The 15,854-nt window shown below is 39.3% G+C and overlaps 1 protein-coding gene and 1 long non-coding RNA gene across 2 annotated transcripts; one reads left to right on the forward strand and one right to left on the reverse strand.

Annotated features, from left to right (window-relative positions):
- The first annotated feature begins 3,554 nt into the window (after positions 1-3,554).
- LOC127143603 (uncharacterized) lies at positions 3,555-8,273 on the forward strand. Its single transcript, XR_007815165.1, has 2 exons — positions 3,555-3,778; positions 6,936-8,273. It is a non-coding gene; the product is annotated as an uncharacterized LOC127143603 (long non-coding RNA).
- Positions 8,253-13,527, reverse strand: crip1 (cysteine-rich protein 1). Its single transcript, XM_018663430.2, has 5 exons — positions 13,349-13,527; positions 9,616-9,710; positions 9,065-9,122; positions 8,686-8,730; positions 8,253-8,515 (listed from the first exon to the last, which is right to left on the reverse strand). The coding sequence occupies exons 1-4, from the start codon at positions 13,386-13,388 to the stop codon at positions 8,690-8,692; spliced, it is 234 nt and encodes a 77-aa protein (XP_018518946.1). The 5' UTR covers positions 13,389-13,527; the 3' UTR covers positions 8,253-8,515; positions 8,686-8,689.
- Between the last annotated feature and the right edge of the window lie 2,327 nt (positions 13,528-15,854).

Here is a 15,854-nt window from a genome sequence, read left to right on the forward strand (position 1 = left end):
CACAGAGCATGTCTGTAGCATAAAACATTCACTAGATATCTGGATTAGTCAAAAATCTCAGAACGAATAAAGTCTCCTCTCATCAGGGAGACCTGTTACTTTAGCTAATGATAGTGTACCTTAATGTAATGTAATGTTAATTTAAGCTCTACATTGCAAACAACACATTCATGAGATTAATTAGTTCATTGCTTCTTTTCTAAAGTAAGAAACAGCAGCTTCAGAGTGGAAAATGTAAAGAGGGCCTGTGTAGCAGCCACGTTTTAGCGTATATGACTGTGTAGGATGGTTAGGATCTGACACTGAAGATAAAATGATGAGGGGAACTGCCAACTCCCACTAGCACCAGGGCGAGCAGCAGGGCAATCTGGGAAAGGCAAACAAGAACAGCATGCGGCTCAGATGTGTCCTTGTGTACTCTTTTTGTCTGTTCCAAGCCGTGGGAGGAGAAGGAGGAGGAGGAGGAAGAGGAAGACAAAGGAGGGATGGGAGCCGAGAAAGGGAGGAAAAGGAATCCTGAGTGCAAGAACACAACTTTATCTGACTATCTTACAGCTGGAGAAAATTAGAGATCAGAGTGAGGCTTTAGAAGATTTCAGTGGGGGAAACACTGAATCACAAAATTGCACGAAATCATCCATCTCTCAGTGTCGTTTGACTTTGAAAAATTACGCTCGTCTTTTACATTTAAAAACACACTTCTGGGAAATTCCTCCTACTTAATGATAACTTATATGTACGCTGGTACAACAGGGCATCCATCACACAGGGACAGAGAAACCGCAGGTTATTTATCATGTCCCTCGCACAATCAAACTGTCTGCGATTCCACTTGAGGTTCTGACAACAATGTGTCGAAAGAGTGGCCAGGTGCTCTCCCCGTGTGTGTGTGTGGGAGTTAGAGAGAGGAAATGAATGAAGGGATTTTTTTAGCCTTACTCTCAATCACTCATCATCTCCATCATTATGTTCAGGCCTAATATAATACTGTATGTGCCTGGCCATCAGAGCTGAACCCAACAGGAGGCCAAAATCCTGTGGAGGTCTGGATGGATCTGCCTAAGCAGTGTGATATTTCTTTGAGATACTGCAGCTAAAATCTGTAAGACATTTCCAGCTACAGTAAGGCTGCAGCTAAAGACTCTTTTCCGTTAACTGCTTTAACATTTAGTCTATAAAATGTCACAAAATAATGAACCATACCTCTGCAGCCACTGATTTAAAATCATTATTTAGAGCAGAATTAACAGAGTGAACCAGCCAACCAATGATTTACATTTGTTACAGCGCCAGGTCCAACCGCAATTATACAAGTTCTTATAGACACAGAGGGAGGAGGGTGCAAAGTGTGTGAAACAGACTGAGCTAATGTTGGTGTCCACTGTTTAATTGCAGTCTAATAGGGAGGCTCTTGTTATTGAAGCTGTTAGGAGCCTAATTAGAAGAGAAGCATGTTTGCCAGACTTTTAGCATTTGGCTCAAACAGGGGAAAAAACATGATTGATGCACCAAAATGTTTTCTTTTTTTCCCGGAAATCCAGGCCAAGGCTCAGAGGCCTGGCCACCTCATTATCTGCCCCAGCAGAGAGGCTTCCTCCTGGGCTTGGAGTTGCTGATGAATCCCCCTCTCTGTGTGTGTTTACAGGGAGCTGGCTGCCATACAAATGTTCATGGCAGCAACTCCTCTTTTTCTGCACACACACACTGGATCCTTATTAGCAATTACAACGCCAGAGGGCCTATTTATACACATCTGCTGAGACGAGGCGCTGCGGTGGAAACAGATACATCCAGCAGCCCTAATCAACTGCAGAACAACCCTGGCAAATGAGATGGGAGGGAGGGTAGAAGGAGGCAGGGGGTAATGTAAGGAGGGAAGGAGGATAAGGGGGATTTATGGAGGGTGGAAAGACAAAAACAAGGGAGGCAGCAGGTAAAGGAAGGGAGAGAAGAAAGAGGTGGAAGGAAAGGGATCAAGGAGTGACAGAGGGAGGGATTGTGCACTGAGGGAGTATCTGAGACAGCCATGCATATTCAATTACAGAAACGAGGACCAGATTCTGTTTAGTAACCACCACGGTTCTCATCCCTCTGATGCCTGGATGGTCATCCACCACAAATGAAACTCTGCTGGAGCCTCTGGATTGAAATGTTCAGCCAGACTCCAATAGGACACTGGGGGGATGTTTCATGGAGCTGCAGTCACTCCCTGAGTTACCATTTCTTAAGACAAGAGGTTGCACAAGCCATATTTTATTCATTTCACACACTGCACTTTATTCGGTCTGAGCGGGGACAGTGATGATGATGTGATACCGCAAAGTCTGAGAAAAACCTCAGCAGTTTTTCTCCATTGTTAGTTGACCTTTACATAAAATTTAATATAATTTTCTATTGAAAAAATCACTATTAATCATCTTGTGACCCCTCAGTTTAATACTGTGGCCGCTTTAGGAGCATTTAACAGGGATCACTTGTCTTTTTTGTAATTTTTTCCCATGATTTATACAATAACAGTACCTCAGTTTCAGACATTTTTGCAGTATCCTGTAAAAGCATGGAAGTAATTATGTATTTTGATGTAACACTCCAACAACCTTGTGGAAAATTGCATGCTTTGGCTGGATTACCACCATCAAAGCAAAAAAAAAAAAAAAAAAAATCAGTCAATTAGAAGAAAGTCAGTGAAAATCGTATCTTGTCATTACTAAGTATTTTTAAACTATGATAAGGACTGTTTCTTAAAGTGAGTGAAAAGTACAAGGTTGATTTCATGTTTTTCATCTCTCTTTTACGCCCTGAAATCACACTAACACGTTCAGGGGCTCAAACAGCAGAATGGAAACTCTGTGTGGACCACATGTGCAAAATCTAAAGATTATTTTCTCAAACGCACTTAATAATTTTTCAGTGGTCTACTTTGAAAAGTCCGACCTTTGTAGGAAAGACAGATGTTCAGAGTAATAATAGCTGAGGCATGTGTGTGTCCATATTAAAACTGGTGGGCCTGATTTTTTATGACTTTCATGGCTTCACACATCTGATACAGTTTACTCAAGGATATGAAATACTCTTCCTCTTCTCCAGTTGTATTGTGTTCTCTCACTTGTCGTTTTTACTGAGAGGAACATGAGAAATATCCTGTTATTAAAAAAAGCAGGAAGACTGGACATGCTGTGGTAATCTTCCTCACTGAGGTTTTAAGGGGTCTACAGATCCTCTTTTACAAGACTTAATGAATCTGCCGCCTCACAACTGCAACATCTCATGTACAGGGAGAGATAAAATATAAGTGGAAAAGTGTATTTAAAATAGCTATATGTAAGTATTTTAGTGTAAAACATTTTTTGATTCTATGTTACAGAGATATTTACTGATTTTACTGAAGCTAGCATACTAACTAGATAGTCCATCTCGTGTTGTAATACCACTTTGTAACTCAGGGGGCGATAGTGAGTCATTGCAGCGTCCAGTCTGCCCCTAGTTTAATATAGAGGACGAAGAAGTGACTTCTAAGAATTTAAGGATAGCTGTTCAATTAATGGAACAGTGAACGAAACATGGCGGAAGCTCTTGTTAAGCGACCGTTACCACTACAACAACAACCGCTACTCTCCTCCGGCAAGAAACAATGTTCGTGGCAGAGAAAAGCAGTGATAGAAACAGAAGAAAACAAGAGTTAACATTGGCGTTGCCAGCCACCGCTGAAGACAGCTCTTGGCAAATAAAGGAGAGAAGTTTGATGAACTGATGAACTGAAACCGTTTCTTCTAGACTGGTAAGCAAACAGCCGTTAATGCTAATATAGCTATGTCATTTTACAGTACGTTATTACTACTTTAACTTAAGTAATTGATTGAATACTTCCTCCTCTGCATCATACTCCTATCCTACAGTGAGTTTATGAGTTGAATAAATCTAAAATAATTTATTACACTAATAAAAACAAGACACAACAGCAAATGACTTACTATACCCTTACATGTTTTCCTTTTTAGCCATGGTAGCAGCTTAGTTTTAGGGATGTCAGTCTGTCAGAGGCTTGTTCGGTCCATCACTTCAGTTTGGTCCTGAAATATCTTTACAACAAGTAAATATATTGCCATGTAAATTTGTGCAGACATTCATGTTCCCCAGATGATGAATCCTAAAGACAAGTGATCCTCTGATTTTTCATCTAGCACCATGGCCATGTCCAAAGTATATATACACGTTGGTTTGTGTCGAAAGACCTACAAAACTAATAACATAATAATGTCCATCAGTCTCAGATGTGCTTTGTGTTTAGTGCTAATGAACACTGTGGACATGATACCTTCATCTATTATTAGTAGTAGTATTAGTAGTGGTATTTGAGCATTAACATTGTCATTGTGATCAGGATAGTTGTGCCAAAGTAAAGCCTCACAGAGCAGCTAGCTTTGCTGTAGACCTTTAGTCACGTTTTAGTGTGCCTGATCTCCGACATGCAGATTTGTACACAGTTGTGTGTCCTGTGTTGTTTTTGCTCACTTGTGCTTCAGGTTTTACCCCAGCACACTTGTGCTTCTGTTCACTTCTTGTTCCTTTGATTTCAATGTTAGAAAAAGTAACCATACTCATTTTAAGTCTTTATTTGTAGAGTATTTATGTGATTGTAGCATCTGTAACATTATTCTGATAGCATAAGTTCTGGTTTATGAGGTCCATGAGATCCTTTCCTCCTGGTCCTTTTCATCACTCTGCTGCTTTAAAAGGGGAATGAAAGGAGCTAATGTGATTGGGCATAGCTGGCGCTCACCGCACCTCCATTTCCTGGTTCTGTTTCTTCCTAAAAACAATAGTATAGCCTCTATTCGACATTGTACAAAGCCACAGCTGGTGGTCATCATATTTGGCTTGGTCACATGTATTTGTGCTGGGAGTTTGGATCCAGTTCAGGACAACAGGGCCATATGTATTGTTCTCCAGCCTATTCATCACAGTGAGGAGTGGGAGGTGATGCAGTGTCCATTGCTTTCCAGTGTCTTTTTTCATACCACCACTAGGGGACACCAAAACCAGAAAGTTTCAAACCCTATACATGTAGTAGGAGCTTTAAAAAGAGAAAATTTATTAATTATTTATTATTTTCTGTTGGATTTAATTTCCTTTATTTTTTATCAAAGGGACAAAAATAGATTTTGAAATGTATTATGTCTCCCCTCACAGTTGTAGATGTGTGTTATTTGGCTCTGCCCTCCTATAATGTCAACTAATCTGGATTATTTACAACCTAACAGCCACACCCTTACTGTCCATGAGACTATATTTAGAGAATTAATTTATTTATTAAGCTGACTTGAGGAATCGTGCCAACCCAGATCTTCATATATGCATGAGTTATGAAAGCCATGAGACACTACTACACTTATTTTCCAGCCCTTAATAGGTTTATGGGTCTAATTTTACAGCTTCATGACTGAGGGCCTCTGATTCACGCTGACACAGCAGGTCTTCATTGGCAAATTACTCCGGCTTCCCTCTCCTCCTGCTTGACAGGAAAAAAAACTGGTAACACTTCACTTTAAGTGCAGTGTAAGTCAACATAAGTGCTTTATAAATACGCTTACTGCCTGCATGATGCTTTCATTATGATCATGTCAGGAAATTACCCTCAGTTACATACATTAGACTGCAACATTGTGAATCAACTATGTGCTGCGAGACTGTTTGGAGCCAGAAATATATTTGAACTCTGCCACTTCTTCACTGAGCGTATGTGTTGTATTTTACCTAATACCGCTGGTCGGTCACATTTTAAATACCGGAATGTCTTATCAGGTCGACCATCAAGCTGTAAAGTTGACAACTGCTGCAGGTTTCACACAAACATCTGGACGCATCACCATGACTACAAAGATGTGGTATTTCCTGTGCAAAAAGCTGAGTGAGAGAGAGATGTTTGCATACCAAAATGAGAACTATAATTATCAGAGGAGTGATCTAAACACACTCCACTAGACCGTGTCAAAACACTGAATATTCAGACACAGGGAGCATCAACAACTCCCTTAGAAATCCATTTATTCTTAGCCTTATCTCATGCAGAAATTAGGCTAAATCAGATTTTTTATGCCAACTTATATCTTTGTTAATTGTTTTCATGTCCACCACAACAGACTCTGTGATTAAGAACAGATGGAGCAAATACTGGGGTTGGCCTTCAATTTTGTCTTGTTTATTCAAACTCTCTTCATTTTAAATCACAAAACTGTTGTAGAAGTTGTTATCTCTGTATTTGAATTGAGTTTGATTGATCTTTATTTCAGTCCTAAAGCAGGATGTATGTAGACACTTCTGAACATGTACACTGTTAACTATGATGGACGTATTTTGCGTGTATAGTGGATAGGATACAATTTTAACCTGATAATGGTGATAGATGAAAAGTCAGGAGATCACCAAAATTAATGCAAAAATCTGAGGGATGTGGATGTTGAAGATAAAATTTCACAGTAATCCATCCAATAGTTGTTGAGACATTTCCTCTAAAAACACAAACGTGAACCTTGTGGTGGTGCTAGAGAAAAAGTAACTGTGATTGTTCCTGTGTGAACCAAAAACTGTCTGTAGGGAATTTCTTGGCAATTTGACCAATAATTGTTGAGATTTTTCAGTCTGGGTCTAAGTGGTGGATGGACTAACATCACCACATAAATGATATGAACTAATTATTAAATGTCTAAAACATATTACAGCAAATATTGAACATGTGTAGACTGAAGCCACCCACCTCTCTGACAACACCAAATGTATGAACAAGTTGTTTTTTCTTTTGCATTTCACGGCCACGTTTTAGAAGAAGCTGAAAAATGCTTCACTGCCAAACATCCTCTGCATGTTTTCATCAGCTGCCTCAGTGTCTGTGGCCTTGGTTGAGATTTTCCCTGTGACAGTGAGCGTCTTTGTTGCAGAGGAAAAGGGGTGACAGCCAGACGGGACAGGGCACACTGGCTGTCTGTTGGGGCTTGTTTGTGTCTGTTGGCATAGCAACTGTCAGGCTGCGACGGCAGAGGCATGGTGGAGGACGGCGGCTGCTACGTGATTCATGGACAGCGAGGGCGGCCGAGCAGAGCAAAAAAAATTAAAAAAGTTTGGCATTGGGGTCGAAAAGAACCAGAGAGGAAGCATCTGTTGGATCTGCAAAGACTCAGGCTGGCCTCAGCTGCTCCAGCTGCCACCCACAATGCACTAGCATGAGCCAGGTTCAGGTTTTAAATCCTCTAAACCTGTGCATTGTTAGAATATATTCACTCTGTAAGATGTTTTAAATAACAGCATCCATCAAATGAAACGTAACTTAAATTGAGAAAGAAAACTGATTCAGTTGTTGACAAAACAATCTCAGCACAAGATCCATTTAGTAGCTGTTCTGGAGCTTACAACAGTATCACACAGTCCTCCTCAGCAGATGGAGGTGATGTCAATATATTTGAAACTGACAAAAACAGGAAAGACTCCCAGAAGTCCAGGCTTATTTATTGGGTAAGTTGACAGATTTTTTTTTTTTTTGAAAATGTATTTTCGCAATTCATCTGTTGTTGCTGTATTTAGATGTACTAATGTGATTTATTTTTGGTTTGAATTTGCACTGATGAGCTCCATTGTTCACATGTTTTATGTCTGTATTTGAGCAACTTGGGAACATGCTGGAAATAAAAGTTCTCACTTTATTGTGTTATCCTTTTCGAATAGGTTTGTTGTTGGAGCTGTGGCTGAGGAGGTAGAGTGGGTCACCCACTAACCAGGAGGTTGAAGGTTGATGGCGTCCTTGGGCAAGATACTAAATCCCAGTTACCCCAGGTATGAATGTGTGATAGAAAACAGCAAAAAATACACAATGGTGATTATATAAATACAGTTTTCTCTTTATGCTGAGAAGTTGCAACCAACCACTCTGTAGATCATCACTACTGAGAGCATTTAAACTTATTTAATTTAAAGTATAAAAGATGAAGTTACTATATAACGTGAAGCTCAAGGATTCAGGAGTCTAAAAACTGAGTAGAAACAGGACATTTGTATGTGTGTTTATTTGAGCTGACAAAATGCTAAACATTCCCATGTGTTATGGGTTTAAACAGATTAGGAAACCTTTAATTCAATTACACAGAGTGACAAAGCACACTGGTAAATGACTTGAATGTGGTCAGCTAAAGGAAGAGCTCTAATTTAAGTTTGTTTTCCCATAGAGAGACACTGCAGGGAGATTAAAAAAAAAAAAGACAACACAAATTTTAAAAAGTGTTTAATCAGAATGTCCACAACCACTTCATTGCTGCATCATGGGAATACACAATCACCTTCAGAAAACAAGAGATCAAAAAAAAAAAAAAAAAAAACATGTAATAAAAACACACGCACTCAAAATGCATCTTCTGAATCAGAGCACAGTTTGTTTGCTGGTTTTTATTGGGAGTTGTCCCGAGCATGCTGGTTTCTTCCATCTAGTTTCCAAGCAACATTTTTTTTTTTTTTACTGCGAAACCTGAACCTGACGACGAAGCAGAGGAAACACACGTCAGACAGTGCAAAGTACAAGAATATATTTGCTTATGGTTAAGGTCTGTGTTTGTCCTGACAAATGTCATGAAAATGTATGACAGGAAGAATGGTAAGCAAATGAGCTGATGAATGAATGAATGATACATGCATGCACAATACCTGTCTATTTATATGAGTGGCTCTCGGTTCCACCACGCCCAAATCCTTGGAGGAAAGAGACAAAGAAGGATTAACATTTACATCAAGAATTGGCACCAAATTCCACCTGTTTTCCTCTAGAGTTTAAAGAGCCAGTTACATAACAGCTGTTTCATAGAGTGTTATCCTGTTAGGTGACAGCGTGTGCTTTGATAGGGCCATTTACAGCCTCAGCACTATCGCTTACAAAACATTACTGAGCCGTCATGGCTGCCAGGGTCACTCTGACATGCCCTGGCTTTTTTATTTTTTATTGTATTTCAAAGTGTAGATGTTGTGATTACAGGAGGCCAGATTGAGCTCATTCATTATGTTGAGAAAAAAAAGGTGACATGCTTACCTTTAGGTCCAAACAGTGCACCATAGCAGGGGTTGTTACAGTATGGTTTTCCTTCATGCTGTAATAGGCAGAGTTGAATTTACACTTGGTAATAAAAGAAATGTCAAAACAAGTGCTAACTGTTCATGTTATATAAAAGGACATTCACTATCTTTTTGAAGGTAAACATTGAAAATTTACAAAATATTTAGGTATCAATTTAATTAAATCACTATATATAAAATACATCATACCACTTTATGATAAGCCATCATTTATAAAGGTTTCATAATCTCTAATTAATGGCCTTATTAATGGTTAATAAATTGTTTAGTAATGTTTTACACATTTGTGGTGATATTGTGTTGTCAGTAACAACTATGAATTTCATTGTGAGTTTTAGTTCTTAAGTTATTTCTTACTTTTGTTATTTAAAATGAATGAAAAATGAACCTGAATACTTAAAATGTGGCTGCAGATTCAATATTGGTCTCAGACTTTATAAAACCCTGTGTATGTAGATCAAAACTTTCAGGATATACTGTTGGTGTCATGTGATTCAAATTTCTCACCTCTGCGTGTGAGCCTGGTGACAGCGTCTTGTTGCACTTCTCACACTTCAGACAGGGCCTGTGCCAGTCCTTACCCAGCGACGTCACCCTCTCAGCTGCCAAACACATCAAAAAATGAATAATCACATCCTCAAACTTCCATCACAAAGAGAGCTACTGTCGTCTGTAGAGGAGATGGAGGTGTCACAGGGTCAACACGTGGTCTGCTGATCAGTTAATGAATCTCAGACCAGTATGAGCTCATGGTGCTGTGAATTTTGGCTCAATATCAGTTTTAGACCAACAAGATAGTCTTTGCAGATAAGTCTGAGAACATTGTTTGGGTGTGGTGCCTGAGGGGAAAACGAGGACTGAGTGTCCCTGATGAATCTGTCCTTCATGGGCCTCATAAACTCTGATAAAAGACTGTCTTTATCTGCAGGGCTGATCTGGGGTAAACACCCATCAGGAGGGCTGTAAAAAAAAGGGAAGAACCTGAATTTTTATTGGAGGAGATGGACAAGGTTTTAGACGACTTTTGAGACTCACAATTACGAGGGAGAGTAAGAATCTGCATGCACAGAGAGAAAAAGCTGCTTAGGTCAGAGAGGGTGACCTGTGAGACTAAGCACAGGATATGTTGAAAATGTAGAGGCGTTGAGGTGATCTGACACAATCTTGACCAACCCATGTCGTAACTAAGGAGCATAGAACGAGTAACAAGCAGATTTTACATAAAAGAGACATAAAAGGGAGTGAAGAAGGATGTATGTAAATAACTCGGGGTTCAGGTGATGCCACAAGCCTCAAAACCTTCCCACAACATTAGGATATGACATACTTCCTCTCTAAAAATAGCCTGATGTGGCATGAGATTATGCAACAGACAGCGGAAACAGGGAAAGTGCTCCAGGGTGGGGTCAGCCTCTCAGGCCAGCTCCATGAAAACATTTCAGCGAAATGTGGTGGGGCTTGGAACGCAAGTCTGACCCAAACTAATTACTGTACTTAACTACAAATAACAAACCAGTGGACTAAGCAAACAGTGCCTGTCCAAGCAGTAATGGAGAGGAATCTCTCAGTTAAAGCAGAGCTCAGGGTCCATCACGATCAGTCGCAGTGGCACCCATGAATGTTGTCTTTCCTCTTGATTGTATATGCATCTGATAGGGCTTACACTTGTGTGCATGGGTTATTTATTTTACCTGATAATATGACAAGAAATGGGGTGTGACAGACGGGAGAATAATCCAATCTGCTCTCTGCATCAACTCACACTGACAGGAGCTCCATGGAGGCAGTCCAGTGTACACAAACACACACAAGTCTGAATGGAAAAATACACTATAGCGGGGGGCGGGGGACTTCAAATATTCGCTTCATTCCATCCCAAAAAAGATTCAGGAGAGATTGTATAATGCTTTGTCAAGCTGAAAAAAATGACAAGGAATGCAGTCTCAAGCATTTAGAGTTATGTGAACGACCTTAAATACAGTAACACTCTCTACATCAACTAAATAAGGAGTGATGACCTTCAGGGTTTTAGATATTAAAGGACTAGTCCAACATTATTGCTCCTTTGTTTCCTTGCTCAGAGTCAGGAGACTGTTAAATTAGAGGTGCCAGTGGGCAGACTGGGGAGATCCAAGCTACTTCTCCTTCTGTGTCCAGTCTTTACTCTTTGTTAAGCAAAGCGGTTGCTAACTATGGCCTCAAGTTTTAATCAGACAGATACGAGTGAGACATTGATCTTTTTCTTTTAAGGTTAATGAACTAGAGGTTTTACAATATCAAAGACATTACTGATCATTATATGAGTGTCTGCAAATTTTCCAGCAAGAGCAGAGTCCCGTCCCCCCCCCCCCCCCTTTCTGCTTTTTTGGAACTGGACCAGATGCCCCCATCCACAATTCAGTGAAGCAGTAGTAGCCTGATTCTTTCCATCTGAGATTTAAGTAACATTAAGACGGGTGAGCAACAAAAGAGAGAGGGGAGGATGAGGGGAGTGGAGCAGTGAGGTGTGACGATCACAGGCTGATACACTGAGCAAGTTTTAGAAACAGGAGGTTTGGTGGGAAACTGATGCAGACAGTTCAACAACAAAACTGTATATCCACAAAAAGAACACAGCGGTTTGTTTCAGACTACTCTTCCCTCGACTATATTTTTAGCATTTTTCTCCTCTCCTGCATGGAAAAAAAGATTGGTTGGCTTATTCTGGCCAAAACAAATCTCTTTGCTTGTTTTGGCCAGGAGAAGATTTATCCATGAAAAGGGAGAATGGAAAGGATGGCTCCCACGTCTCATGATCAATTCGTTTGACTGACAGTCCAAAGGCTTGTCCTTGTGTTTTGTATTGGCCTCGGCCTCTGCAAATCTCTCTTTGGAGAAGATTTACTCTGTTGCACTACTGAGCGGGGAACAATGTGGTAAAAGGATTTAGACGCAAATAAACTGGAGCTGTCCCTTTCCTCCCTGGAAGGAGTAATTGGTCTCCCCCACTTTGATGCTATCCTCATGAGACAGACCTACTGGATCGCAAGATTTCAGCACAGAAGAAACCTGCCTCCTCTGCTCCTTCCAGTCATTATTCACTTGGCTCATCAGTCAAGAAAGACAAGTCAATTCCTGCAGGGAGCGCAGAACTTAAACTCTTAAGTAACTTGATAACAAGAAAGCTCTCAGAGTGCAGTGAACCTTTGAGGCTAGCAGGCATTAATCCGCTAAATAGAGGAAGATACAAAACGTATATGCAAACAGCTGAGATGCTGCAGTAAGTGAGCAAATAAAATAGCGATAAAACTCCACAGATGAGAGGTACATTTATTAAGTACTGTACTTACTTGAGCATTTCCTTTTTCTTTTGCTTTCTATTTCTACACAACATTTTTGAGATGCAGTATAGATGATACTAGTACCCCAAAGTACGTAGAGCTGATAAAAGTAGCTCCACCTCAAGTACCACAACATAAAAGTACAGCTTACACGTGAATGCATAGTCAGTGGTGGAAAAAGCAGGTCATTTGTTAAAGTAAAAGTAGCAGTGCCACAATGTTAAAGTACTCTGTTACAAGTGAAAGTCCTGCATTCAAATTTTACTTAGAGGTGTAATCGGCTAAATGTACTTTACTTATCAAAAGTTAAAGTACTGACTGTGCAATGGCTCCTGTCAGTGTCATATGACTCTAGTTTCATTATTCTCAGTGGTGGAAAGTAACTGAGTACATTTACTCAAGTACTTCAGCGCTGTACTTAAGTATTTCTATTTTCACTGCATTTCAGAGGTAAGTCATGCTTTTTGCTGCTCTACATTCACTTTTATGTGTTGTTATAGACAAATCTACCCAAGAACATACAGTAAATCAAAAATAAATAATAAAAGTATTACAGGATTTCTGCACTAGTAACAATGACAAGGTGTAATGGTGTAAAACTGGCAGGAGCCATTCTGTCAGTTCGTTTACTTTTTATACTTTATGTATGTTTTGCTGATAACGTGCACTTGTACTTTAGTACAATTTTGCATGTACTTCAATTTGTAACAGTACATTTTTTACATTTTTAACATGAAATGCCTGCTCGGAGTCATGTGCTTGACTCCTTGTCACTCTGTTGGTTAAATACAGTTTCCTGTTTCCTCATTTGTAAAGAAAACCCGCTGGTTTCATTAACCAGGAAACGATCTCTTGCAAAGTACGATCATATCTCAGCAAGTTAAAAAACAAAACAAAAAAAAAAAAAACGTCAATCTTACCGAAGTAAACTTCCTTCTGGCACTTTGGACACTTTGGCATTTTGTCGGATCTAGTGTTGATGTGCCGGAGATAAAGTAGAGTATCCTGCAGATGAAGTGTGACTGTAGCTGCACTGACTGGTCTACCTGCTGTCAGCTCTGACCACGCCTCGCTCTGAAGTGCAGATGTGCGCTCCGTCCTGTATTTATAGCGCCGAAGAAATAGTTCAACTGAAACTTTTCTGTTTTTTTTCTAACAGGGGGAGAGGCTTGTGTTGAGACTGTGTGAGAGTGTACGTGTAGAAATCAAAATCAGAAAAAGAAAAAGCAAAGAATTAGGCTACTGGTAGGTACAAGATGAGCAAATCTGTTCCCACAAATCTGATTTAAATGTAAAGCTACTGCGCTATAAAATAAGAAATCCAATAATTTTTGGCATTTTTAAGTCGTGTTTGAATCTGCATGACAGCACCTGGACCTGATAAATGTCAGGTAATCAGTGGGATGCAGTTCATTCTATAGGCTACTAAGTAATTCTGCAGAAGGTCTTTGTGGAACAAACAATGAATTATTAACGCTCTGTGCAAAAGCATTTCTTTTGTTCTTCTGTTCGTGCCCAATTTCCCTTTGATAATGTTATTTTACACCTCAGAGACAGAGCTGCTGCAGAAGTGTGTTCTGATCATGATCACGGGGTCATAAATGGTCATTATTTGACTTTTTGTAACGTAGATGATGGGTTTGTTGTGGGTCGCACAACTCTTTGGGCTTGAATTTTAAACTTAAATCAAATGCACAAATAATACTTAGAACTTAGTGGTGTGACATAGCGTGAGTAAAGGGACTGTCCCTGCTATCATAATCTACTGATATGTGACTCCACCTGTACACTCACTGCTTAATGGCAAGATTATCCACCCTGATTAATAATCCAAGGTGAAGCAATAGAATGAGCAGTGACTTTAGACAAACACACACACCTTTGTTTTGCTCTATGGAGTCAGCTGTGCAGGTGCTCTACAGTTGTAACTATAATGTATATTTATAGTACTTTTTGATGTTGAAAGAAGTGATACTCAGGCAGGTTCACTTAATTACAAGTCATGAATTAGCAGTCAAGGAAAGTACAAACAGTTTAAATGGCCAAAAGTAATGTTAAACAGCTGAAATAGCTAGCTTAAGGTATAAATAGCTTGCTTAGTTAGCTAATATGTGATAATAAAGCATAAATATAAATAATAAAGTAATAAAGTACAGGATAAATGGTGTACATGATAGTTAAGTGATGACTTAATTGCTTAAATAAGATAAGATAGATAAATAAAGTAAGATAAAAGTAACAATTTAGATCAGTTAAATATCTGATAAACAGTAAATAGCTAGCTTGAAGGAGAAAGCTAAGACTTGTTGAAACAACTAAGTAATTCATAAATGCTTTAAATAAGCAGTGGATAAATGGTTTAAAGAGCTAAAAAAATAATGGGAAAGTGGTTGAATTTGTTAGAAAGTAATTATAAATTGTGAAATAGCAAAAAGATAATGGAAAATGGTTGAAATAGCTAAAAGTAACACACAAATGGTTGCAGTAGTTAGCCACAAATACTTTTTGTTTGTTTTCATTTTTAAGTTATATCTTTTATTTCATTCCACTGTGCACTGAGTAGGTTGTGTATGGAGACAATGACAATAAATTCTCCCTTGAACCTTGAACCCTGAAGAGCTGGTTTAAACAGTTATAGCTAAAAGTGATAGATAAATGGTTAAAATGTCCACTCTCTGCAACTCCCAGTGGGAAAAATACAAACTTGACCAAACCAACCTAAACACTGACAATAGAATTGTATAAGAAAATACTATGACAAAATATTTTATATATAATATTTTTTTATCTTCCGGCAGGTGCAGGTGGTGTTGGACAAAATGCAGCAGACATGTAGCTGCACAGCTGAGTGTTGCAGGTTGGTACGTGATTGCACCATGATGATGACGATGATGATGATGACAATCTCAAGTGTCTCTTTGAGCTCAGATAGCCCTGAGTGCAATGATTACAACACAGACAGAACACACCCAGCTGCAGTGCATTTTGACCCCGATCTCCTGATCTATGGTTGGGAAAAGTCACATGCATGTATTTCTGTGTATGTTTGTTATTTTATGTTTATTTTGTCTTTGCATGCTGCATGTACAGACACACCTTCAGAATTAAGTGTGCTTATGTCTGATTTCTGCTATAGCTGGGTGATTTGTAAAAGATATCAAACCCTGTGAGAGTCCTTCTCATGAAATCGCCATGGCAACCAAACAAAACTGATGCTGTCAGGGTGGCTTCAACACAGACAGTTGGTACTTTTTTTTTCCCCTTGGATGACTGCTAATCAAGATGACATTTTGATAGATGACATTTTTTCTAGTCTCTGTTAACCTTTGACTGAGGTTGGACAAAGGTGAAATCACTATAAACACCTGCAATTTACCCCATTTCCACATAACACCTGGTGCCAGGCAGGAAACTGCTGACTTTCCT

This window comes from Lates calcarifer, linkage group LG19 (assembly GCF_001640805.2).
Source record: "Lates calcarifer isolate ASB-BC8 linkage group LG19, TLL_Latcal_v3, whole genome shotgun sequence".
Taxonomy (NCBI): domain Eukaryota; kingdom Metazoa; phylum Chordata; class Actinopteri; family Centropomidae; genus Lates; species Lates calcarifer.

Excerpts from the sequence above, each read along its gene's own strand:
- crip1 (XM_018663430.2), bottom strand. The coding sequence starts at position 13,388 with ATGCCAAAGTGTCCAAAGTGCCAGAAGGAAGTTTACTTCG. Across the intron at positions 9,711-13,348 it reads CCAGAAGGAAGTTTACTTCG|CTGAGAGGGTGACGTCGCTG; the intron begins GTAAGATTGACG and ends TGTGTTTGGCAG. Across the intron at positions 8,731-9,064 it reads TGCACTGTTTGGACCTAAAG|GATTTGGGCGTGGTGGAACC; the intron begins GTAAGCATGTCA and ends CTTTCCTCCAAG.